Raw genomic sequence first — 21,636 nt, 5'->3', positions numbered from 1 at the left:
GTATTGTATACTTCGTATATGTATAGAATCTTACGTTACGTATTTATATATAACAACTTCTAATATAAAAGGAAAAAAATTGAATACTTAAGCCGCTTTACTATGTGAAAGTATATATCAGATATACACGAAACACGAAAATGTTGTAAGGAAAAAATAGTTAACATATTTTTGATTTAGACACATCACAGATTTTTTCCTTTTTCCATTATCCCTACTTACATTTCCGCAAAATTATTGTCACTTCCACTTGTTTCACGCAGTGGTATTAACAATAATGATAATAACAATAATGATAATAACAATAATGATAATAACAATAATGATAATAACAATAATGATAATAACAATAATGATAATAACAATAATGATAATAACAATAATAATAATAACAATAATGATAATAACAATAATGATAATAACAATAATAATAATAACAATGATAATAATAATAATAAGAAGAAGAAGAAGAAGGACGAAATAAAATAATAAGGAAAATAAGATAAATGAGGAAAATGAGAAAAACTTCCCATTGATTTATAACAATTTATTTATGAAATTTTTATTTTTTTACAATAACAAGTTACACTTTTTCACTATTAAGCCCTTTTTACTTTTTTAGCTGGAACTGTAAAATTATTTTTCAAAAAAGGAAAAAAAAATGAGCCTCTTCTCTTCCAGCTCAATAGACTAATATCTAAATTAAATGAAAATTATAAGCACAAAAAATAAACGCAAAAAATATACATAAGTTGTTCTTCTTTTTAGAAATAAATAAAAAAAAAAAAAAAATAAAAAATAATAAATTCTCAATACAACACAAGAGCAAATTTGCGGATGATGCTCCTTTAAATAGACATTTTATTTTTTGATTAAACAGTTCTTAAATTATTCAAAAAAACTTTGTTCCGTAAGAGTGCATACATATGAAGACGCGTCCTAGTATTTTAAGTTATCGTTTTATTTTAATTTTTTTTTTTTTTTTTTTTTAACTTTTTCACCTCTTTCACTTTTATTTATTAGTAATATCTTTCAATCGGTGTGCTATACTAACAATAAAGTATCTCAAAAAGTTGTTCGAACTTAAAAATGTATTTACATCAGTAGCGCACTCTACATATTTACTTTTGAACTGACATATGAACACATAAGGTCAGTTTATCATAATTAAAATGAAATTGTTAAGTTTATATTCAAAATAGGTTTTTTTTTAAAAAAAAAAAAAAAAAACAAAAAAAAAAAAAAAAAAAAGAAAAAAGAAAAATTATATTAATATAAAATGCGAAAGAAAAATGATGGACGAGACAAAACATGAAACAAAAGAAATAATGAATAACCATATAATAAATTAAAAATAGATATGAAAGGTAAAACTTTGCAATTTTTTTACGCTTCGTAAAATTTTAAATAAAAATGGAAAACAAATTATTATATATTTAAAAATATTATTTGTAAAATTTGATACCACTGTAATTGAAACAAATACATTTTTTTTTTTTTTTTTTTTTTTTTTTTTTTTTTTTTTTTTTTTAAATGGAATGGGGAAATATTAAAAATGTACATGTACACATGTATATCTTTACAAACCAGTGTAGCACATACTAGCCATATAAACACACACATATATATAAACACATATATATAAACACATATATATAAACACATATACATAATCATACATGCATATATATTTCAAAATAAAAACAAAATTACGACAAAAATTAGGACAAAACCTTGGTAAATAATTTAAGAAAAAACTGAACCAAAGTATAGGCAAAAAATTAGCCAATTTTTTATGACTTATTAATACCAAATTTGGTACACATTAGGACATAAACTGAATCGGTATAACAGCAAGTCCATTTTTACTTTTTGTCCTCGTCCACCTGCCATGTTTCATCTCATCTCCAACTGCCACAAATAAGTATTTATAATTGTGTGAAAAAGAAAATTTATTTATTGTACCATTTACCTGAACAGTCAGAATTTTATGAACACTTCCTGACGTTTTGTTAATATTTTTATATTGCCAAAAATGAACATAACCATCATACGATCCAGAAATAAAAATGTTGGTATATGGAATACTTGTAAGTGCTGTTATAGAATATGAACTGTGTGCATTTTTATGTATGCATATATGTTTTTTATAAGAGGAAGTAAAAATATAAAAATGACCAGTAAATGTTCCTGCAATAAATATTTTATTATTTAATGTGCAACAAGATTCGATAATTTCATAATTTATATTAAATAATATATGATTATCATTTTTTGTATTCCACACACGTACAGTATAATCACTGGAGCTAGTTATTAATTTATTTTGATTTAATGAATTCATAGATAAAATGGTATTTGTATGTCCTAAGTATGTATTTATACATTTATTAAAAAATCGCAAATCCCATAATTTTATTGTTTTATCATATGAGGAAGTAAAAAAATTATGTTCCATATTTAATTCATCAGTATTATCATTACATCCAATAACTGCACTAATAATATGTTTATGTCCTATAACTGAATTCGTACAACTCTTATTTACTCTATTATCCCATATGTTAATTAAATTATCACATCCAACGGATATAAAAAAAGAATTAAACTTGTTACAACATATGTCCATTACACTTTTAAAATGATTTATACCACTTTTATTTCCAAAATCTTTAAATGAGCTTAAATCTCCCTTATATATATGAACCTTTTCTCCTCTAGTTAAATCCCACTCAATAATACATGCATCTTTTCCACCCGTGTATACTGTATTAATTGAGGTGTTTTCAAAATTTTTTGGTTCCAAAATACTTTCACCATAACCATTTGAATTACGATGAACACAATCAGGATGCCTATCACCATGAAGATAATGATCATTATCATCAAAATCGTCAATGCTCTCGTAACGAGAGCTACTATTTTTGTAAAAATAATCTCTATTCCATCCAGAAGGTACACTGTTCTCATCGTATTTGCCGTTATGCTTATTATCGTATTTATATTTCTCATGGTCCAGCTTATAGTCGTAGTGGTCGAAAAAGGACAAGTTGAAATCCGGGCACGCAACACAGGTAACACTTTTCTTATGACCACCAAAAAATAAGACATTTTCATCCATTTTAATATTTTTACCTGAACTGTTCATATGTTCTAGATTTTTATGCCCCCTTTTATTATTATTATTCAATATATTTGATAATAATTTTTCATCACGAAATATTTTTATTTTGTTTTCTAAATTTAAAAGAATTTTACTATTTTTTGATTTTTCTTTTTCCATTAACATTTTATTTATTTTTTCTTTATTGTCTTCATTTTCATCAGAAGAAAAGTTGTCACTTAATTTACTTCTTTCTGATGCTTCTTCATTTCCATCATGTGTTGATGATTCATTAGAACTATCATCTCCATCCGTACTTTCAATTCCCAAATCTTTTAGATATTTTTTTGCTAAATACATTTTCCTTTCCTCAGGGTTGTTGTATGTATCATCATTTTCTTCCTGATCAGAGTAATTCTTGTTACTAAATTCTTCATCATCACTCTCTTCATTATTTTCGTTATTTCGTTTTTTCTTTTTATTTACAAGGGTCAGTTTATCATCTTCTGACGCCTCGGACGTTAGGATTTCATCCGATTCTACTTCAGAATTGTCAGCGTTTTTTCTTCTGTTACTATCGGTGTTTTTTACATTTCTAAAAAACTTTTTCTTCTTATTAAATTTCATTTTGGCTAGCCGCTGCATTCATATAAGGGGCATAAACAAAATTGCTACAAAATGTATGCCGTATTATGACGCTAACTGCAGATATGTACATATATATATATATATTATATATACATATAAGTATGTACCTATATCTATTATCCCCCCTAATTTTAGCCTTCTTTTAGGGAATCCTCACTTCCACATAAAAATTATGCAAATTATAAAAAAAAAAAATAATAATAATGACCTGCACGACGGTTTTGTGTTATATTCTCAAGGTAAAATTTCCTGCTCTTTCATTTGTACGTTATAATGCATACTAAAAGATTAATTCTCTTAAAAGTTCATATATCAAGCTAATTGTATAAATATAAATATGTACAGATAAATGTACATAGAATATATACGTATATGTATATATATGTATAATAAACTACATTTTTTTTTATTTTCGTTCATTTAATTAAAATTTATGCTCAAATATGACGTTTTTTTTTTAGTGAGTTTTCGCTTGTTTATTTTTTTAATTTTTTTCATTTTATTTTTTTTCATTTTATTTTTCTTCATTTTATTCTTCTTCATCTTATTTTGCTTCATTTTATTTTTTATTTATTTTGGAGTATGCAAATTGAAATTTTGTTCTTCCTATATTTTTTTAGTGACAGTGAATTTTTTTTTCCGAAATTTTTTTAACTTACATATATGTTTCCCAATATTAGGAATTGGCATATTGTTATTATATATGTTGTATAAATATACCTGTACGGACATGCATATATATCTATATCTATATATTTATATCTATATATTTATATCTATATATATATATATCTATATCTATATATTTATATCTATATATTTATATTTATATCTATATATTTATATTTATATCTATATATTTATATCTATATATTTATATTTATATCTATATATTTATATCTATATATTTATATCTATATATCTATATCTATATATATATATCCGCAGAATGCTAAGATAAAAATAAAAATGAGGAAATTTTCTTTTTTTTCCTTGTAGCAGTGAAGGTAAAATATTTCCTTTTATTGTTCACCATCTTGTTTTGAAACTTGTTCCTTTGGTTTATTTAAAGAAGCTATTTTGTTTTTTTTTTTTACATGCTCTAAATGATACTATAGGAAGAAAAAAAATGAACACTGCTCTAATGTATAAGTTAACGAAAAATAGTTCTGAGGAATAATCATAATTGTATATATGTGTGCTAATAGAATTTTATTATTTTTTATATTTTTATTTCTTTTTTTATTTTGGTTTTGTGAGGCGAATTGATTAACGGATGAAATAAGATTTCATCGTTTTACATGTTTGTTCTGATCTCATTATATACAAATGATATATGTAATAATGTTTTATATTTTTAAAACAAAAAAAAACTGTGCATCTTTTTAAAAATATTTTATTCATATGTAGCATTGTTCTTGCTGGAAGTAGAAGGACAAACTTAGTCGGAGGGCTTGAGCGAAGCGTAGTGAACGTGTCTAACCATCATGAATTTGTAAATAAGTAAATAAATAAATATATATATATATATAGAGAGAGAAGCGCATATGTATATACGCATGTACGTATGTATGTTTCTACCTACTGGAATATATATACTCATACGTACATATATATATACATATGGACATTTCAAGAGGGTCCCATTCAAAGTATTTGCAGCCATACGATTTCGTTTATTTTGTACATGCAGGAACAGTGTTCAAGTATATTTTTGCTTGTTCTACGTTCCATGTTATACGTTATACGTTCTATATTTTTTCTTTATTTCCTTTTTTTTTTTTTTTAACACATTTCACATTTCGCAATTATGGTGAATATATATAAAAAAAAAAAAAAAAATTATTGCACAAAAATAATGTGAGCAATAGAAATTTTATGACAAATAAGACTACACATACTGTTTTGTTCATAATGGAAGGTATTTAAAGACCAATAAAATTAAGAATAGTTTTAAATGTACAAATGATACAATACATTGCAGTATGTATGATGTGAAATGGAATACATTAGCCTGATAATATCATGATATATCAAACGAGCGTCTTACATGTCCATTTAAAGGAAAAGTCAAACATAATACATATGTATGTAAATTGTGCAAGGTGTTACATTCAGGGTAAGTTAATATTTTTAGCAATTTTTTTTCCCATTTTTCGCTTATTTTTTGCCTATTATTTTTTCCCAAAATTACTAAAATAAGAAAAAACTGTCTTAGGAACTAAAGGGGGCTGGAACATATTTTACTCTACATTGAAATAGAGAAAAATTTATAACACTACGAAGAATCTTATATCTTTTTAAATATTTCAGTGTTTCCTTTTTTTTTTTTCTTCTTTTTTTCTTCCTATTAGCTCCTATTTTGTTATGCTAACCACGTTTTGAAATAAATGTATCCCTGAGCACATATTTATAGCAACGTTTAACTAAGAGAAAAAAAAATAAAACAAGAAATTATGTGTAATCCGAATATGTATTATTCGTTATTAATTATTCCTCATTCAGTATTCCATATATGCCATTAGTTTTTCAACATTTTTTTTTTTTTATTTTATTCTTGTTCTCATACGCATTTACCTCTATATAAAATCACATATATTATCATATAATCTTTGTGTGTAGCTTCGATTTTTTTTTTTTTTTTTTTTTCTCTTCTAACTGTTAGTTACAGTATAACGAAAGATGTTTTTCATAATACTTAGACATTATTTTAAATGTGTTTTAGCAAAATTTTAAGGGCTATTACGTTAAAAAATTATTTATATCATTACACATTTACTTTGCCATGATAGAAAAATAAAAAGATATATTTGAAAAATGGGAATACATAAGGTAAATAAGTATACATACGCGTACATATATATATATATATATATATATGTTTACATACATATATGTACGTATGTTTACGTATGGCATGTACATCCCTTAGGACCCCTATTTCATTGAAAGTAGCTATTTAATCATTGAAAACTTTTCCCCACATCATCCCTATTTTGAATAATTTTATAAATTGTATAGAATATGAGAAATACGTATTTTTTTTTTTTTTTTTTTTTTCCTGATTTTTTTCTCTTAATTTTCTTTTTTTTTAATGTATCAAATTAGTGAGAGAATTAATATATATATATATATATATATATATACATATATATGTGTATTTTCACTACCAAAATGAAAATATAATAATTTTTTTTTTTTTTAATGTTTTTAAAAAAATAGTTGAAATATATATATATATATATAAAATAAATATGATTTAATTTTACTTTTTTCATTACATACCTTCTTTTCTCATTTTGATAATTATTAATATGAATTAATAGCATAATTGTTTTTAACATCGTCCTCTTCGAAATAGAGCAATGTATATAGTATGCTTCCTATGTTTGATGTGCTTCTTTTTTATTAGTAAACCCTTTTTTATTCTTTTTTTTTTTTTTGCGCGTACATTTATTGATACATCGCATATATGTACATAAGTGCAGACAAAAGCGCGTGTACATCCGTGCATACATATGCATATACAAGTATTCATACATATACATCCTTATATTTGCATTTGTACTAAGCTCCCTTACCAGAGAAATACTATCTTCATAACATAAGAATTTGCTTAAAAAGGGAAGCTCCTTATCACACACGCGTGCACACTAGCACAGTTACACAGTCACGTATATACATATGCATATATATATATATATATATATAGATATATATAAATATTTATAAATATATATAAATATATATAAATATATATATATATTTATATATACGTATATACATGTGTGCATATGCGTGTATATTTGCGCGTATCAGAAGGAAAAGGACAAAAATATATTGAGAATTACTTAAAAAAAAATAGTAGGCAAAATGTTTGAGTGCAGAATAGATGGGCAATTTTTTAAAAAGCTCTTTGAAACGTTAAAAGATATATGTACTGAAGTTAATTTGGAATGTGATGAAAACGGAATTAAAATGCAGTCCATGGACTGCAGTCATGTATCTTTGGTCGATTTGAATATCATGTCTGACTTCTTTCAGCACTACAGGTTAGTCATGTTAAGAAATAGCAAATGCAGTTGAGTTGGCACAAATTTGCACATTCGTTTGCATAACTGTCTACATAACCGTCTGCATAACCGTCTGCATAACCGTCTGCATAACCGTCTGCATAACCGTCTGCTTGTTCGCCGTACCGTTCATGTACTTACGTGTTAATGTGACCTACTGTTCATGCGATATTCTGCTCAATGACCCGTCGTCTCGTGTTCCTGTAATTATGTCTACCACGTGTTTTTATTAGTTTTTATTAGTTTTCATTTCTTTTCATTCGTTTACTTTTCTTTTCATTCGTTTACTTTTCTTTTCATTCGTTTACTTTTCTTTTCATTCGTTTACTTTTCTTTTCATTGGTTTTCCTTTCGCTGCTCCTACCTCCTCATGGCAGGTGTGATAAGAACTGTGTACTAGGGATAAGCATAAATTTCATGTTAAAAATATTATCAGTAATAAAGGAGAAATCAACTGTGTTTTTATTTAAAGAAGACAGCGATAATGATGCTGTTTTGAATATTGGCATAATTGATGAAGAGGAACAGTCAAATACTGAGGATTCGTTAGAAATACAAGTCAAACTTATAAACACACAAAAAGAACATTTAGAGATACCACAATCTGAGTATCATTGTCAATGTACAATGAAATCAAAAAAATTTCAAGAATTTACAAAATATTTAAATTCAATTGGTGATAATGTATCTATATCTATGAAAAAAGATACGATGATATTAAGTACAACTGGATCAGATATAAAGGTAACAAAACAATTTACAAATGATATGACAGATATATCAATTACTTGTTCTAAATCTGTTTCTCAAGAATTTGCAACAAGATATTTGGTTATGTTTTCAAGAGCATCTTCTTTATCTGATGAAGTTTTAATTTCACTCTCTCCTAACATTCCAGTGTCTATTAAATTTAACTTCAAACAGCAACTAACAGAGCTACAAGACAACTCTCACTTGACCTTTTTCCTAGCCCCCAAAATTGGCGAGTACTAGTACTGCGGAAAGGGGGGTAGTAGTATAAGTAGAGGTCCAAGTAGAGATCGAAGTGGAGGTCTAAGTGCGCGTAGAAGTCGAAGTTAAAGTAAAAAAAAAAAAAAGCGTTTCCTGCACTTACTCCATAGAAACATAACATTCGCGCGTAAAAAGGGAGAAAGTGAGCTTTTCAATTATTCACAATTGGAATTTTTTTTATTATATACAAATATACATACACACCCATACACATACACACCAAACCACAAACATGTGAATATGGAAACGTGCATGACTGTTTACATATTTAATCAAGCTACTTCTTATGATTTATAGCCCATATTTTTTTTTTTTTTTTTTTTTTTTTTTCATATCCTAAATGAGAGTACGTATATTACGTGCAAATTTTTATTTTCGATAAGTAAAAAATTAATATCCCCTTGCAATATTATAACCCCCAATTTTTGGCTATACATGATTCTTTTTTTTTTTTTTACATTTGTCCACTATGTAATTAACATGCGTACGTGTGTATATGTACGTATACGTATAAGTATGCATATGTACGAGTACGTACAAGTATGTAGTATGTATATACATGTATACACATATATGCACATGTGCTTATCTGAGTATGTTACATTTCCTCGTGATGATCTTTTAATAACGCAACTTGCAATAATTTTGTCTTTAAAAAATGCAAATTTAAAATTCGTGCAAAACTGGTGTTATGGGTGCTACAAATCCGTTGCAGGGAAAAGCACAAATTAAAATGTGCAAAAAATGGAACAAATGTAAAAAAAATAAAATAAAAATTGAATTAAAAATTAAAAAATTAGAAAAAATTTAAAAGAATTTTTAAAAATAAAATTAAAATAATAAAAAAATAAAATTTAAAGATTAAAAAAAAAATATTTTAAGATAAAAAAAAAAGATTAAACAGTAACCATAGTAATAATAACGAACGAGTGATTTAATCATTCATGAAATTGCGCAAAGATGAGATTATTAAATAGCTAATATATGATAAAAAAACAAATGTCAAATGAGAAAATTTCAATCGGGAAATTCATTTTTTTTTTTTATTTATATTTTCCTACTTTTTTGTTTATATTTTTCCATCCTGATCATACGTACTTCCCTGGTCCACACCTGTCGATAATAAATTCGAAGTGCTATTTTCCGTTTGATCCTTTTTCGAAGATAAGTCAGTACGACACGAAATATTGTAGTTATACTGGAGCTTTGTAGACTGTCTGAGCCTTTTCATAATATCTTGTTGATGCTTATTCCTATTTTTTATTTGATTAAAAAATATAGCTTCTTCGCTTATTGTGTAAAAGTCAGGTAATGACTTTTCATTTGCTTCATCCATGGTCGTACCGGGCGTGTTTATATGTTTTTCATTTTGATTGTTCCCCATCTCTTCATATATATTTCTGTTTAATGCTCTTTTATGTATTAATTTGGTTGAATGGGATTCCTGGCACGCTTCATCAGAGTACTCATCCTGCTTTCCCTGCAGTTCTTCTTTCCCTCCCCGCTGCACATCATTCTTGTTTATGACTACATTCAACCCACCCTTTACATTTGTATCCCCCCTGTCCACGTCCAAAATGTGCTTTAATATTTGCACTGAGTATTGTAGCTTTTTTTTAAAATTAAAACATTGATTCCATTCTTGATAAGGAATATGTATAATATACCACCCGAACTTTTTTAATATAAAATCTTTTATAATAGAATTCATAGTTCTACTATAGCTTTCTTTGTAAAAATGAGCTATACCATCTACTTCTATTAAAATTTTTTTATTCAATAATTTCACTGCAACTTGATTACGTTGTGCTCGATCATTATATATGCCCCCCTGCTGGTTATACTGTACTTTACCATTATCTATGTCTGCCTGCTTCTCCCCCCTTTTGCTTTCACAAAATAAGTTCATCTTCCCACCATTGGAGGTATTTGTTTCTTCATCAAAACTAATGTTATTATATGTGTATGCCTTATTGTGTTGTAAAAAATCAACAACAATGTCTAGTTGGAAAGGTCCGAACTGTACTTCACTCCTATGCTTTATTCCAACTAAGTTAAAATATCTTGAAATGTTTCTATGCGTTTTTGATGATAATATTATATAATCATCTATTTTGAACTTTACATTTCTACATTTAAGAAAAAACACTTTTAAATAAATGGGAAATTTAAAATAATTCGAAAAAAATGCTCTTAAATATAAGTCTACTATTTGTAACTGGTATATACTAATTAATGATATTTTCTGTCGATACTTTTCACTTAAAATGTAAACTAAATTAAAAAATAAATTTAACTCATTTTTAAAACGTTCTTCGAGTATTTCTTCTTTTATTGAATTGTCCTCTTTTTTATTCTTCCTTTCGATAGGTTCACCATTTACCTTATAATTAGAAATTGAATTCTTCAAAATCGCATGAACGTTCATAATTTTTGCGTTATTTTTACCTTGTCCGGTCAGGCAAAAATTTTCGCTCCTCCCTTCGGGCAATCTGGCACCCAACAATTTGACACCCTCCATCTTGGCACCTTCCATCTTGATACACCCCATTTTCGAAGCATTCCCATCATCCGCGCAATCGTCTTGGTGTTTATCATCGTCCGTGCTATCCTTGCTATATCTGACCATAGTAATGGACCCAGTGGACGACTCCCCCACATGTGCAACTTTTTTCTCTTGTTCCTGATCAAGGTACAGCTTGTTCATGTGAAAGTAGTATATGAAGGAGAATACGATATTCGTTAATTCCTTTTCATTAAATTCATGTATAAAGGAAATAATTTTTTGAAAAATAAAATCATAAAAGGGTTTATGATAAAAACACAATTTTGTAAATGAATTAAAAAGTTGACATACATGGGTTTTATTAATATCGTTACTATTATTTAGTAAAACCATTTTATGAGCTTTAAATAAAAATATAATATCCCTATATAAGAAGTTCGAGAGAGAATAGCATGTTAATGATAAATCAGACAAACTCAAATGATGAATATTTCTACTCAATGTTTGAAGAGATTTCTTAACAAATTTGTATGAGTACATTTTTAATTTACTAAACGAATAAAATAATAATATTATTTGAAAAGTTTTAATCGTGTCTATTCTTTCTGTACATTCCTTTAACAATAATTTATAGACCTTTTTATCTTTAAATTGTAATTTTACTAAACCGTATATTAAATTAGTTAATGATTCATTAGAAACAATTTCGTTGTTTCTTTTTTTTTTCCTTATTATGTAACTAATAAAATGAGAAAATTGTTTATACTGAATTCTTGCCTTTCCATACGAGTGTACAAAACTTGACAGACAAAAAAAATCAAAATGGTTTTCTCTTGAAGCATTCTTCTGCGCCTGTACCTGTCTCTGCGTCTTTATAACTGCTTCTTTGCTCTCTTTTCTTCCTTGAATAACAGACCTAATGGTAGAAGTACTGCAACTGGTTAACTTATATGACCATTTTTTTTGTACACCTTCCGTTGTAGATTGTGGTACAAGCGCATTCTCTGCAATTTTTCTTTTTGGCATAATCGTCCCCCCCATTTTTACTTCCATTTTTGCTTCTTTTTCCGCTTCCTTTTTGGACTCGTTAACCCTTCTCACCAACAGCCTGTACAAAACGATGTACACCTTGTGGTCCTGTAGCCCCACCCTACTGAACGAATATGCCAACTGCTGCAATGACAAAACGTCGAATTTGTAATTTTTAAATTTTGTTCCAATGGTTGCTCTATACAAAAACTCGTCAATGATATATGTAAATAAAGTTTTGTCCTTCCTATTTAACCTTACCAACGAATTAGCTAAGTTACTCATTTCGATATTTTTAAATTTTTGTATTTTCATAGCTGACTCGTTAATAATTTTATCTAGCATCAAGTTGTTGTTTATTTGAATTTTTGAAAAGGAATAAACTAAATTACTTAAAGATTGAACGGAAAATTTCGATACATTATTTATTATAAATGGAATTAAACAGTTAAATGTTTCATTATCATAATATTCTAGTTTTATCAAAGAATTCAATATTATCGAAACGTCTTTCGGTTTTAATATTTGTCCTTGTTCTATATTAGTCATCTGGTTATTTTTCATCTCAAAATTATTATTTTTTTTTTTTTTTTCTACTATCTTCTGTACGTTTTTATTTTTTCCCAAATGGGGCACTTGTTCTTCCTTTTCTACCTTGTCTTCATTGCCTATTTCGGTTACCCCACTATGACATAAACTATCTGATGACCTGTCTACACATTTAACAAGACTGCTTCCAATAATCGCTTCGTCCTCTTTTAGCGAAACGCTTCCCATAACGGTGCCGTTTTTCCTGACCTCTTCATAATTTTTCACACCGTCAGCAGTGTAATCACAAATTTGAAAATTCGTCAAACCGGTCAAATTAACCAAATTTGTCGAATATGTCGAATTCCTTTGCAATTTCATTTTTTCTTTAATTTTGTCACATATAATTTTGCACAATTTATTATTTTTTTCTCCAATTTTTGAAAAACAATTCAATATAATTGCGAGCTGATGAAATTCATAATTTTTAATTTTTAAAATTACATTTTTTGCTACAGCATTGGTGAGAATATTACCTTGCCTGTTCATTTTTACACAACTATAAAAAATTATTGTACAGTCTTTTGGGGTATAAGCCCTTATATTTTCCGCTATTACAGGGATACATTTTTTATAAATTTTATCAATATGTTCTTTCGAATGAATGTTAAAATAAGAAAAAATGGAAATAATTTCTCTTATATTCCATGGCTTGCACTCATTAATGTTACTATTCAAAAAATTTTCTGTTAATTTTTTTATTAAATATATGGGTTTGGACTTTGTAAAAATGTATATCTGAAACAATTTACTAATGCTTGTGATATCAAAACTTTTATAAATTCTTTTTATTTGTTGATGTAACAATAAATTTAATACTTTGTCTTTTTTTTTTATTATATTTAACGTCTTGTATATTTTTATAAATTCATATGGTAAGAAACAACGAACAAACTTTCTTGTGCACTCAAATAAATTATCTACAAAATCACTTGGTAGTTTATTTAATTCATCTTGGTTTCGAATTATTTTATATATGTGTAATATTTCACTTTTACTTTTCTTATCTAAGTCCTCTATATCAAAAGGGATGTTCTTGTAGTGCAGCTTCAACTCATTTCGGTCAAAAGGTATTACAGTTATTTTTCGATATCGCGTATTGCTAGAAGAGAATTGCACACCTATCTTTTTTTTAATTACTATCTTTACTTGGTACATAACACAGCTTAAGTTTTTTACGCTCTCTGTGGCGCAGTGATGAAAACACAGTGAATACATGCTCCTCTGAAACATCGTTTTTAACTAGTCATTTTTTTTCGTTCCTTTTGTTCTTGACAAAGGGGCTTTACACGCGCGTGTAAGTATGAGCATACATATACGTGCACATGGGCATATACATATACGTGCACACGGCCGTATACCTTTACATGGCAAAATTATATGTTAGCACAAATGTATGCTGTCCTGTCCTCGTTGTATTTTTTTTTCATTTCTTTGCCATGTAAGGGCCTTTACATAACCCCTATGGACCCTTACATTACTTGGAATAAAAGTTGAGCTCCACTTATTCGTAGCAGTTCTGAACATTTTTAACCAAAATGTACATGACAACAGATGTACGAGAAGTTTAGAAAAATAGGAGAAGCTGTTTTTCCAAAATGAGGGTGCACAGGGCTTGTTTGTCATATCAACATTTTGCGAATTTGTCAATTCGTCAGTTCGCTCTCCAATTCTTCTTCTCGTTTGCCTTTATATATGTATTCCCACTATTACGTACATTACGCGTGTGCGGTGCTGCTTATTCAGTGTTGTACATGCTAGCCAAATAGATGCATATATATGTGCATAAACGAATAATTTTCCTTTTCCCTTGCGTGACTGGTATCAAACCTTCATTCATTCTGCGCATATATAAAACCATACATACATGTTTCAATTCAAAAATTGGTTAATCCTCAAAAATTCTCAAAGTATAATTTACTTCTCTAAATTAATTTAAAAAAAAAAAAAAAAAAAAAAAAATATACACAACAAAAAATATACAAAATATAACAAATACAATAAAATATATAAAATACACTACATAAAATAAATAAAAATACTGCAACAAGTTAAACAGCGAGTGCAACAAAAAATTCGAGCTCTGGGAAGTTTTAAAAAAGCAGCAAATAATTTAAAGCCCTTTCGCCCCACAGCGAAATGTTAAGATAAAATGATAACACAAATTGACAGAAGGGTTAAAAAATAAAATAATGAACAATAAATAATGAATATTGTACAATAAATATTACACAATAAATATTATACATTAAATATTATACAATACATATTATACAATAAATATTGCACAATAAATATTGTGCAATAAATATTATATGATAAATATTACACAATAAATATTGTACAATAAATATTATATGACAGATATTACATAATAAATAAATAAATGAATAAACAAAATATCTCAAAAAATCTGGTTCCTATGAATAATTTTGCCTGCCGACAAGTACAATCATCGTGTGCTAGTATATATATATATATATATATATATATTTGTGCGCATACGCATACTTATGTACACATATTGACGCCCATAGTGATATACATACTTGTGTACACACTGATATACATGTGCATTTATAAATTCGCTTGTGCATTCGCGTATTCATTCGTTTATTTTTTCATTTATATGGCAAAAACAGAGTTGTGAACGGGTCAAATGATGAATACGCAAAACCCAAGAGCACACCCAATTGAGAAAGAGGAAGACTCTTTAATTAAGCTAACTAATTTGGAAAAAGACAAAACAAAACCGAACGAAATGGACGAAATGGACGAAATGGACGAAAAGGACGAAATGGACGAAAAGGACGAAATGGACGAAAAGGACGAAAAGGACAAAATGGACAAAAAGAACAAAAAGGAAAAAGAACAAGAAGATGGCAAAGGGGAAGAAAAGAGCAAAAGAGAAAGTGAAGAAAGGGAGGAAGAATGGAATGAAGAAAAGCCAGTACACGGATTGGGGACACATACCAAAAAGGTCATAAAAAGGAACAAAAAAAACACAGCGGTTTCGGCATATTCGCCTGCATATATATCTGAACCGATATATCAGTGGGAGGTAAAATAATAAAACAGAAATGGACAAAACAAGACAAAAAAGGGCGCAACAAAACAAAAAAAGGGCTCAACAAAACTAAACAAAAGATTTTGCCATTTTGACAGAATTAACGTGCAAATAACGTTGTTCTGTTAAAGTGTAGTTGGTGTTATCTTAATAAGATGGCAGATACAGAAAATAAGGAAACTAAGAAAAATGAGAAAAATTAGAGAAAAAAAAAAAAAAAAAAATGCATTTATCATTTTTATCGCTATCTGCATGATAAATAAGGTTTCGTGCATATTCCTAACTCGTTGTACACCTTACGTCCTCATCTATTCGCTCAACCTTTTACTCGTTCATTTTATGCTAAATATTTCACCTCTTTTTGTTGCTCCTTGCAGGTGTCCAGCAGTGACCGCATTTTTTACGATAAAGTAAACGATTTCATAATACATCAGAACGTGTCTACAAAAGCGTTACTTGTTACTGATATAAAAAAAAATAAAGAGAATTACAAAGGAGTATATGTAAAATTCGACAAAGACTTGTGTGAGCACATTTGTTTCTCTATTAATGGAAGTTTTTTTCTTTACTATTGTATTAACCCGAACAGAATTGAAATATCAGATATATTAAATAATCATAATATTTATCTGAACGTGGAAATAAATAAATTGAATGAATACGAAATATTAGGTTTGTTTTGGTTGAATAATAATTATAATAATAATAATTATAGTAGTAATAATAATAATTATAGTAGTAATAATAATAATTATAGTAGTAATAATAATAATTATAGTATTAATAATACTAATTACAGTAGTAGTAATAATAATAATAATAACACAATTTGGAAAGAAAAAATTGAAAATTTAAGTTCATCAGATTTTGTAGTAGTAACAGATAATTCGATTGAAATTTTTAAAATATCCTATGATAATTTAATTATAACCCCTTTGAAAAAACATTTTATCAAATCGAAATATTGTTGGTATGATGAGAATAGTTCATATATTGCTTTATTGTCATATAATAAAAATCATGTTATTTTACCATATTTATTAAGTAATAATAATGCAATCAAATTACCAAAAATTGAATTAAATATATTAAAGACAGATGTGATAAATAAAAGTGATATTCAAATTATTACTCTATATGAGGAAACATATTGTATTCATAAAGATTTTCGAATTGGGAGGATATCATTTCGTTGTTTATCATCTACCTTATATTTTGATTACGTTCTTGATTTGTTTTATAATGGTATTGTTGACACTTTTTCCATTGACAATTTATTTCTTGTCTTTAATTATTCAAATGAAAAAGTATATATATTTGATGTGAAATATAAAAAAAAAACAAATTCCTTTAATATTTTAAATGATCAAAGTAATCACACTATAAACATTTCGTATTTAACATATCCCAAATCATTTAAAACGCAAATTGATTTTAATCATATATCTTTCAAACCGTTTAATGTGTTAATTGATGACCAATATGGTAACGTCTACAAGGTGCATATGGATTATGACGTGTTCATGCTGCAGATTTGTCAGCATTTCTCGAATTTGGTAAGTCCGAACGGAGGCACACATAGAAAAGGGGGCGAGAAGAGGCATACCTATGTGTATATGTGTACATATGTAGCTCTATCACTATGTCGTTATTTCGTTATTTCGTTATTTCGTTATTTCGTTATTTCGTTATTTCGTTATTTCGTTATTTCGTTATTTCGTTATTTCATTATTTCGTTACTTCATTATTTCGTTATTTCGTTACTTCATTATTTTATTATTGTTTATTTTATCTTTATTTTTTTAATTTTTTTTTCCTGTGCAAAGGCGAGCACAGCAAGCTGACGCTGATATCAGCGATAGTGCCTATAATGCTGCTAATCATTTCGCGTGCTTTGCTAACTGCGCTCATATATATATATATATATATATATATATATATATATATATATATATATATATATATTTGTATTCATGAGCTCATGTTTCCCCAATTCGACTACTCGTAGAATGCCTCGGTGGATGTTTTGTTGAGGAGACCCAACTGCAAAAACCGCATTACGGAAATATTTTACCTGGCCTTAGAAAACGATATACAAATAGAAGATTTTTTAAGTATAGTAAACATAATAAATATTAACTACCGAAAATTGATTGAACAGTGTGCAAAGAAAGGTAATACTATTACCACTATGTCTGTAACAAAAACAAATCGAAAGATCATTCAACCACTTGAAAGTTTATTAAAGAATTTAGGTGGTAAAACATTAATCACAGAAAAAGATATTGTTACTGATGCATTTCATACTTTTATGATAAAGAAATATAGTCTTAATAAAAAAGAAACATTATTTAACTTTTCCTTGAATGTTCGAGAACTTGAGAAAAACAAAAAAGATAAAAAAAAAAGCGTACATATCAAAAATGAGACCGGCGAAAAGTATATGCTAAAATATAAAATAAAAAAGAAATCACAAGAGAATGACAAACGGAGTGGCCTTAATATTTCAAGCGAAATGGATCAAACTCGAGGGGATGAAAAAAATAGCGCATTAGTAGATGGGAACTCGTCGAACGGAAAAAAGGGCATTAAGGATGATGGCAGCAGTGGTAATATCGGAAATGGTGATATCGGCAGTGGTGATATCGGTATTGGAGGTGATAAGAACGCACGTAACCGCAGTGTCGAATATACGAAAAACGTTAATTGTATCATTGAACAAAAAGACATAGAGAAAGAACCACATAAAGATATAAAGAATGAATATAAATTAAAATTGAATTATTCGGAGTTAAATAACATGCCCATATTTTTAATATATGTACTTGAGTATATGAAGTCTTTATTATATTTAAATATTATACCTAACCGTATACTGCAAACTTTTATATTTGATTTATGTATTTTCTTTAAACAAGATAATTGTTTAAGACAGTTATTACAGTTCTATGTTATTTCTGATTCTATTGAAGTAACCAAGAGATTATTTCATTACTGGAAATTAACCGAACATCCATGGGCATATCAGTACTGTTTAGATATGTCATTAAGATTGAAAGAATATGAAATGGCTATACACCTTTTTCTGTGTGCAAAGAAATATTTAAAAATTATAAATTTTTTAAGAAATTACAATTTAGTTGATTACCCTATCTCTGTTATTTTACAAGCCATTGAAAATGATTTCGACTCGCCTGATAAATATATCATTTTTAATCAAGTGCTTCTTTCCCTGAACAACTGGATCATGTATACTGTTTTAGCAACGAGCGAATATAGCGAAATTGACACGTGTACATAGGAGGATACACCAAATTTGCACATTTTTAACCAATTTTTAGCCAATTTCTTCTTTACATTTTGCTTTATTTTTTCCACATTTTAAGCCAGTTTTTACCCTATATTTTGCCATATGTATATATATATGTGCATATATATATATATATATATATATATATATATATATATATATATATATATATAGATAGATAGATAGATAGATAGATATAGATATTTTTTTTTTTTTTTTTTTTTTTCTAGCGACGCCAACCGGGATCCTGCGAAATTTCCCCTGCCGAACTTACAAGTAAGTGTTTCACTTTCGCATTTTCGTGGTATGTCGAAGCGCGAGTACACACTTCTATAATACTGCGATGATTGCAATTGTACATATATGTGAGAACATATTTTGTTCATCTCGTGATGTATGTACTTTTATGCTCTTATTTATATGTTCTCATATTTACGCCTTTATTATTTTTTTTTTTTTTTTGCATGAATTTCACGAATAAAAGAATTGTGATAAATGGGTTAAGCTAGTTGAAGAAACTTAAAAAAGTGCTGCATTTATAAGTGTAATAAATCTTTTCCTAATTTTTTTTATTCGTTCATAAAAAGTATACACATATATATATATATATATATATATATGCATTTTTTCTTTTTATTATCATTTTCTTGAATAAGACAAACTTGCAATGTTTATGTAAGACACATTTATAAGTGCACAATTATAAGTGCATTGATTTAAAAAAAAAATGATAAATAATAAAATAAAGCAAAAAAAAAAAAAAAATTGAGCATAAAAATAAAAAGGGGCACATAAGAGATTATAAAAATTAATAATAATATATATATTATAACATAAGGTGTTTCCATGAGGGGCTTTCAAGGAAGAATGAAAGCTCATGTACAGAATGATTTTAATTGAAGTATTTTATCCTGTACAGTAAAATGTAATTAAAATACATTACATTATATCAAAAAAGTGAAAGAAAAAAAAAAAAAAAAAAAAGGAGATAGAAAAGAAGTTAAGAAAATCAGTTAAACATGTTGCATAAATGCATAAAACTAACATCCACGTTGGCACGTAATGGCAGATACATAAACGGGACACGCGTCTCACATTTAATATACAGTGCATACATACATATATATATATATATATATATATATATATATATATATATATATATATATATATATCAATATTTTTTTTTTTTAAATATTCCAATGAACTTGTTTCCTTCGACTTGTTTCCCTCGACTAATTTTTTAATTTTTAATTTTTTATTTTTAATTTTTAATTTTTTATTTTTAATTTTTAATTTTTTATTTTTAATTTTTTATTTTTAATTTTTATTTTCCCCCTCCCCCCTTTACCTCCTCCAATTATTAACACTACTCATATACGTACACCTCCGATGTATACCCACATCAAGTTTTTCCTATTTCTTCAACTCGAACACTTTCTTTAACAAATAAGCAACAGCTCCCTCCCTATGGGATAAAGGTAACACACACTTGGCTAACGATTTTGCAGACTCAGTAGCGTTTGCTACAGCGAAGGAATATTTAAAATTCGAAAGCATAGCTATATCATTCTCTGCATCCCCAACTACTAACACTTGATCATTTGATATGTTATAATGTCTTAATAAATAATTAATACCTGTATATTTATCATGGCCTAGTTTCGTAACTTCTGCATGCCCATTATATGTTGTAAAAATTGTTAATTTATTTTCGAATTTTTTTTTTAAATTTTCTATTACACTTTTTGATTCAGATGGATCTAATACTATCATAAGTTTATTCATAGTCCTATACTTCAACATTTCATTATGTCTTATAATTATACTTCTATTTTCACTATACATTTTTTGTAAAAAATCAGCATATTTGTTATCTTCTGTAACATAATTTGACTCCCCTCTATGAAAAATGGTTTGATTTACTAAATTATTTTCAACAAGATATGTTATTAATTCTGTATATATATCAGTTTCTATTGTTTCATCAAGTAATGTATAACCTATCTGGTCATATACTATTGTTCCATTTATATATACACCTGGCATACCATAAAAATTCATTTTCTTTAAATTTTCCTCACCAAATGCACTTAAAATGCCAACTTTTGATCGTCCTGTACATATACTAACCATGTAACCTCTTTCAATCGCTTCTTTTATTGCTTCAATATTTTCCTGAGGAACTTTAATGTCCTTATCTACAAATAAGGTTCCATCAAAATCTATCAGCAGTAATTTTATGTCTGCTCCTTTTAATGTTTCCTCCACATTTGTGCTCGTACTTTTCCCAGGAGCCAT

At 27.4% G+C, this 21,636-nt stretch overlaps 5 protein-coding genes across 5 annotated transcripts; 2 read left to right on the top strand and 3 right to left on the bottom strand.

The window, feature by feature from the left end:
- Window positions 1–1,825: 1,825 nt before the first annotated feature.
- RRP9 (U3 small nucleolar RNA-interacting protein 2, putative) lies at window positions 1,826–3,748 on the bottom strand (the record flags this gene model as incomplete). Its single annotated transcript, XM_029008189.1, has 1 exon — window positions 1,826–3,748. One exon carries the CDS (start codon window positions 3,746–3,748, stop codon window positions 1,826–1,828), a length of 1,923 nt encoding a protein of 640 aa, XP_028864503.1.
- Window positions 3,749–7,624: 3,876 nt separating this feature from the next.
- Window positions 7,625–8,817, top strand: PCNA2 (proliferating cell nuclear antigen 2, putative; the record flags this gene model as incomplete). The annotated part of the gene is made up of 2 exons (XM_029008187.1): window positions 7,625–7,803; window positions 8,202–8,817. The coding sequence occupies 2 exons, from the start codon at window positions 7,625–7,627 to the stop codon at window positions 8,815–8,817; spliced, it is 795 nt and encodes a 264-aa protein (XP_028864502.1).
- Window positions 8,818–9,904: 1,087 nt separating this feature from the next.
- PmUG01_14060800 (RAP protein, putative) lies at window positions 9,905–14,176 on the bottom strand (the record flags this gene model as incomplete). Its single annotated transcript, XM_029008186.1, has 1 exon — window positions 9,905–14,176. One exon carries the CDS (start codon window positions 14,174–14,176, stop codon window positions 9,905–9,907), a length of 4,272 nt encoding a protein of 1,423 aa, XP_028864501.1.
- A 1,444-nt stretch (window positions 14,177–15,620) lies between these two features.
- Window positions 15,621–19,326, top strand: PmUG01_14060700 (conserved Plasmodium protein, unknown function; the record flags this gene model as incomplete). The annotated part of the gene is made up of 3 exons (XM_029008185.1): window positions 15,621–16,019; window positions 16,403–17,581; window positions 18,034–19,326. The coding sequence occupies 3 exons, from the start codon at window positions 15,621–15,623 to the stop codon at window positions 19,324–19,326; spliced, it is 2,871 nt and encodes a 956-aa protein (XP_028864500.1).
- Window positions 19,327–20,751: 1,425 nt separating this feature from the next.
- On the bottom strand, window positions 20,752–21,636 carry HAD2 (haloacid dehalogenase-like hydrolase, putative; the record flags this gene model as incomplete). The annotated part of the gene is made up of 1 exon (XM_029008184.1): window positions 20,752–21,636. The coding sequence occupies one exon, from the start codon at window positions 21,634–21,636 to the stop codon at window positions 20,752–20,754; it is 885 nt and encodes a 294-aa protein (XP_028864499.1).

Source organism: Plasmodium malariae, assembly GCF_900090045.1.
Source record: "Plasmodium malariae genome assembly, chromosome: 14".
NCBI classification, from domain to species: Eukaryota; Apicomplexa; class Aconoidasida; order Haemosporida; family Plasmodiidae; genus Plasmodium; species Plasmodium malariae.
This window is presented reverse-complemented; position numbering and strand designations above follow the sequence as displayed.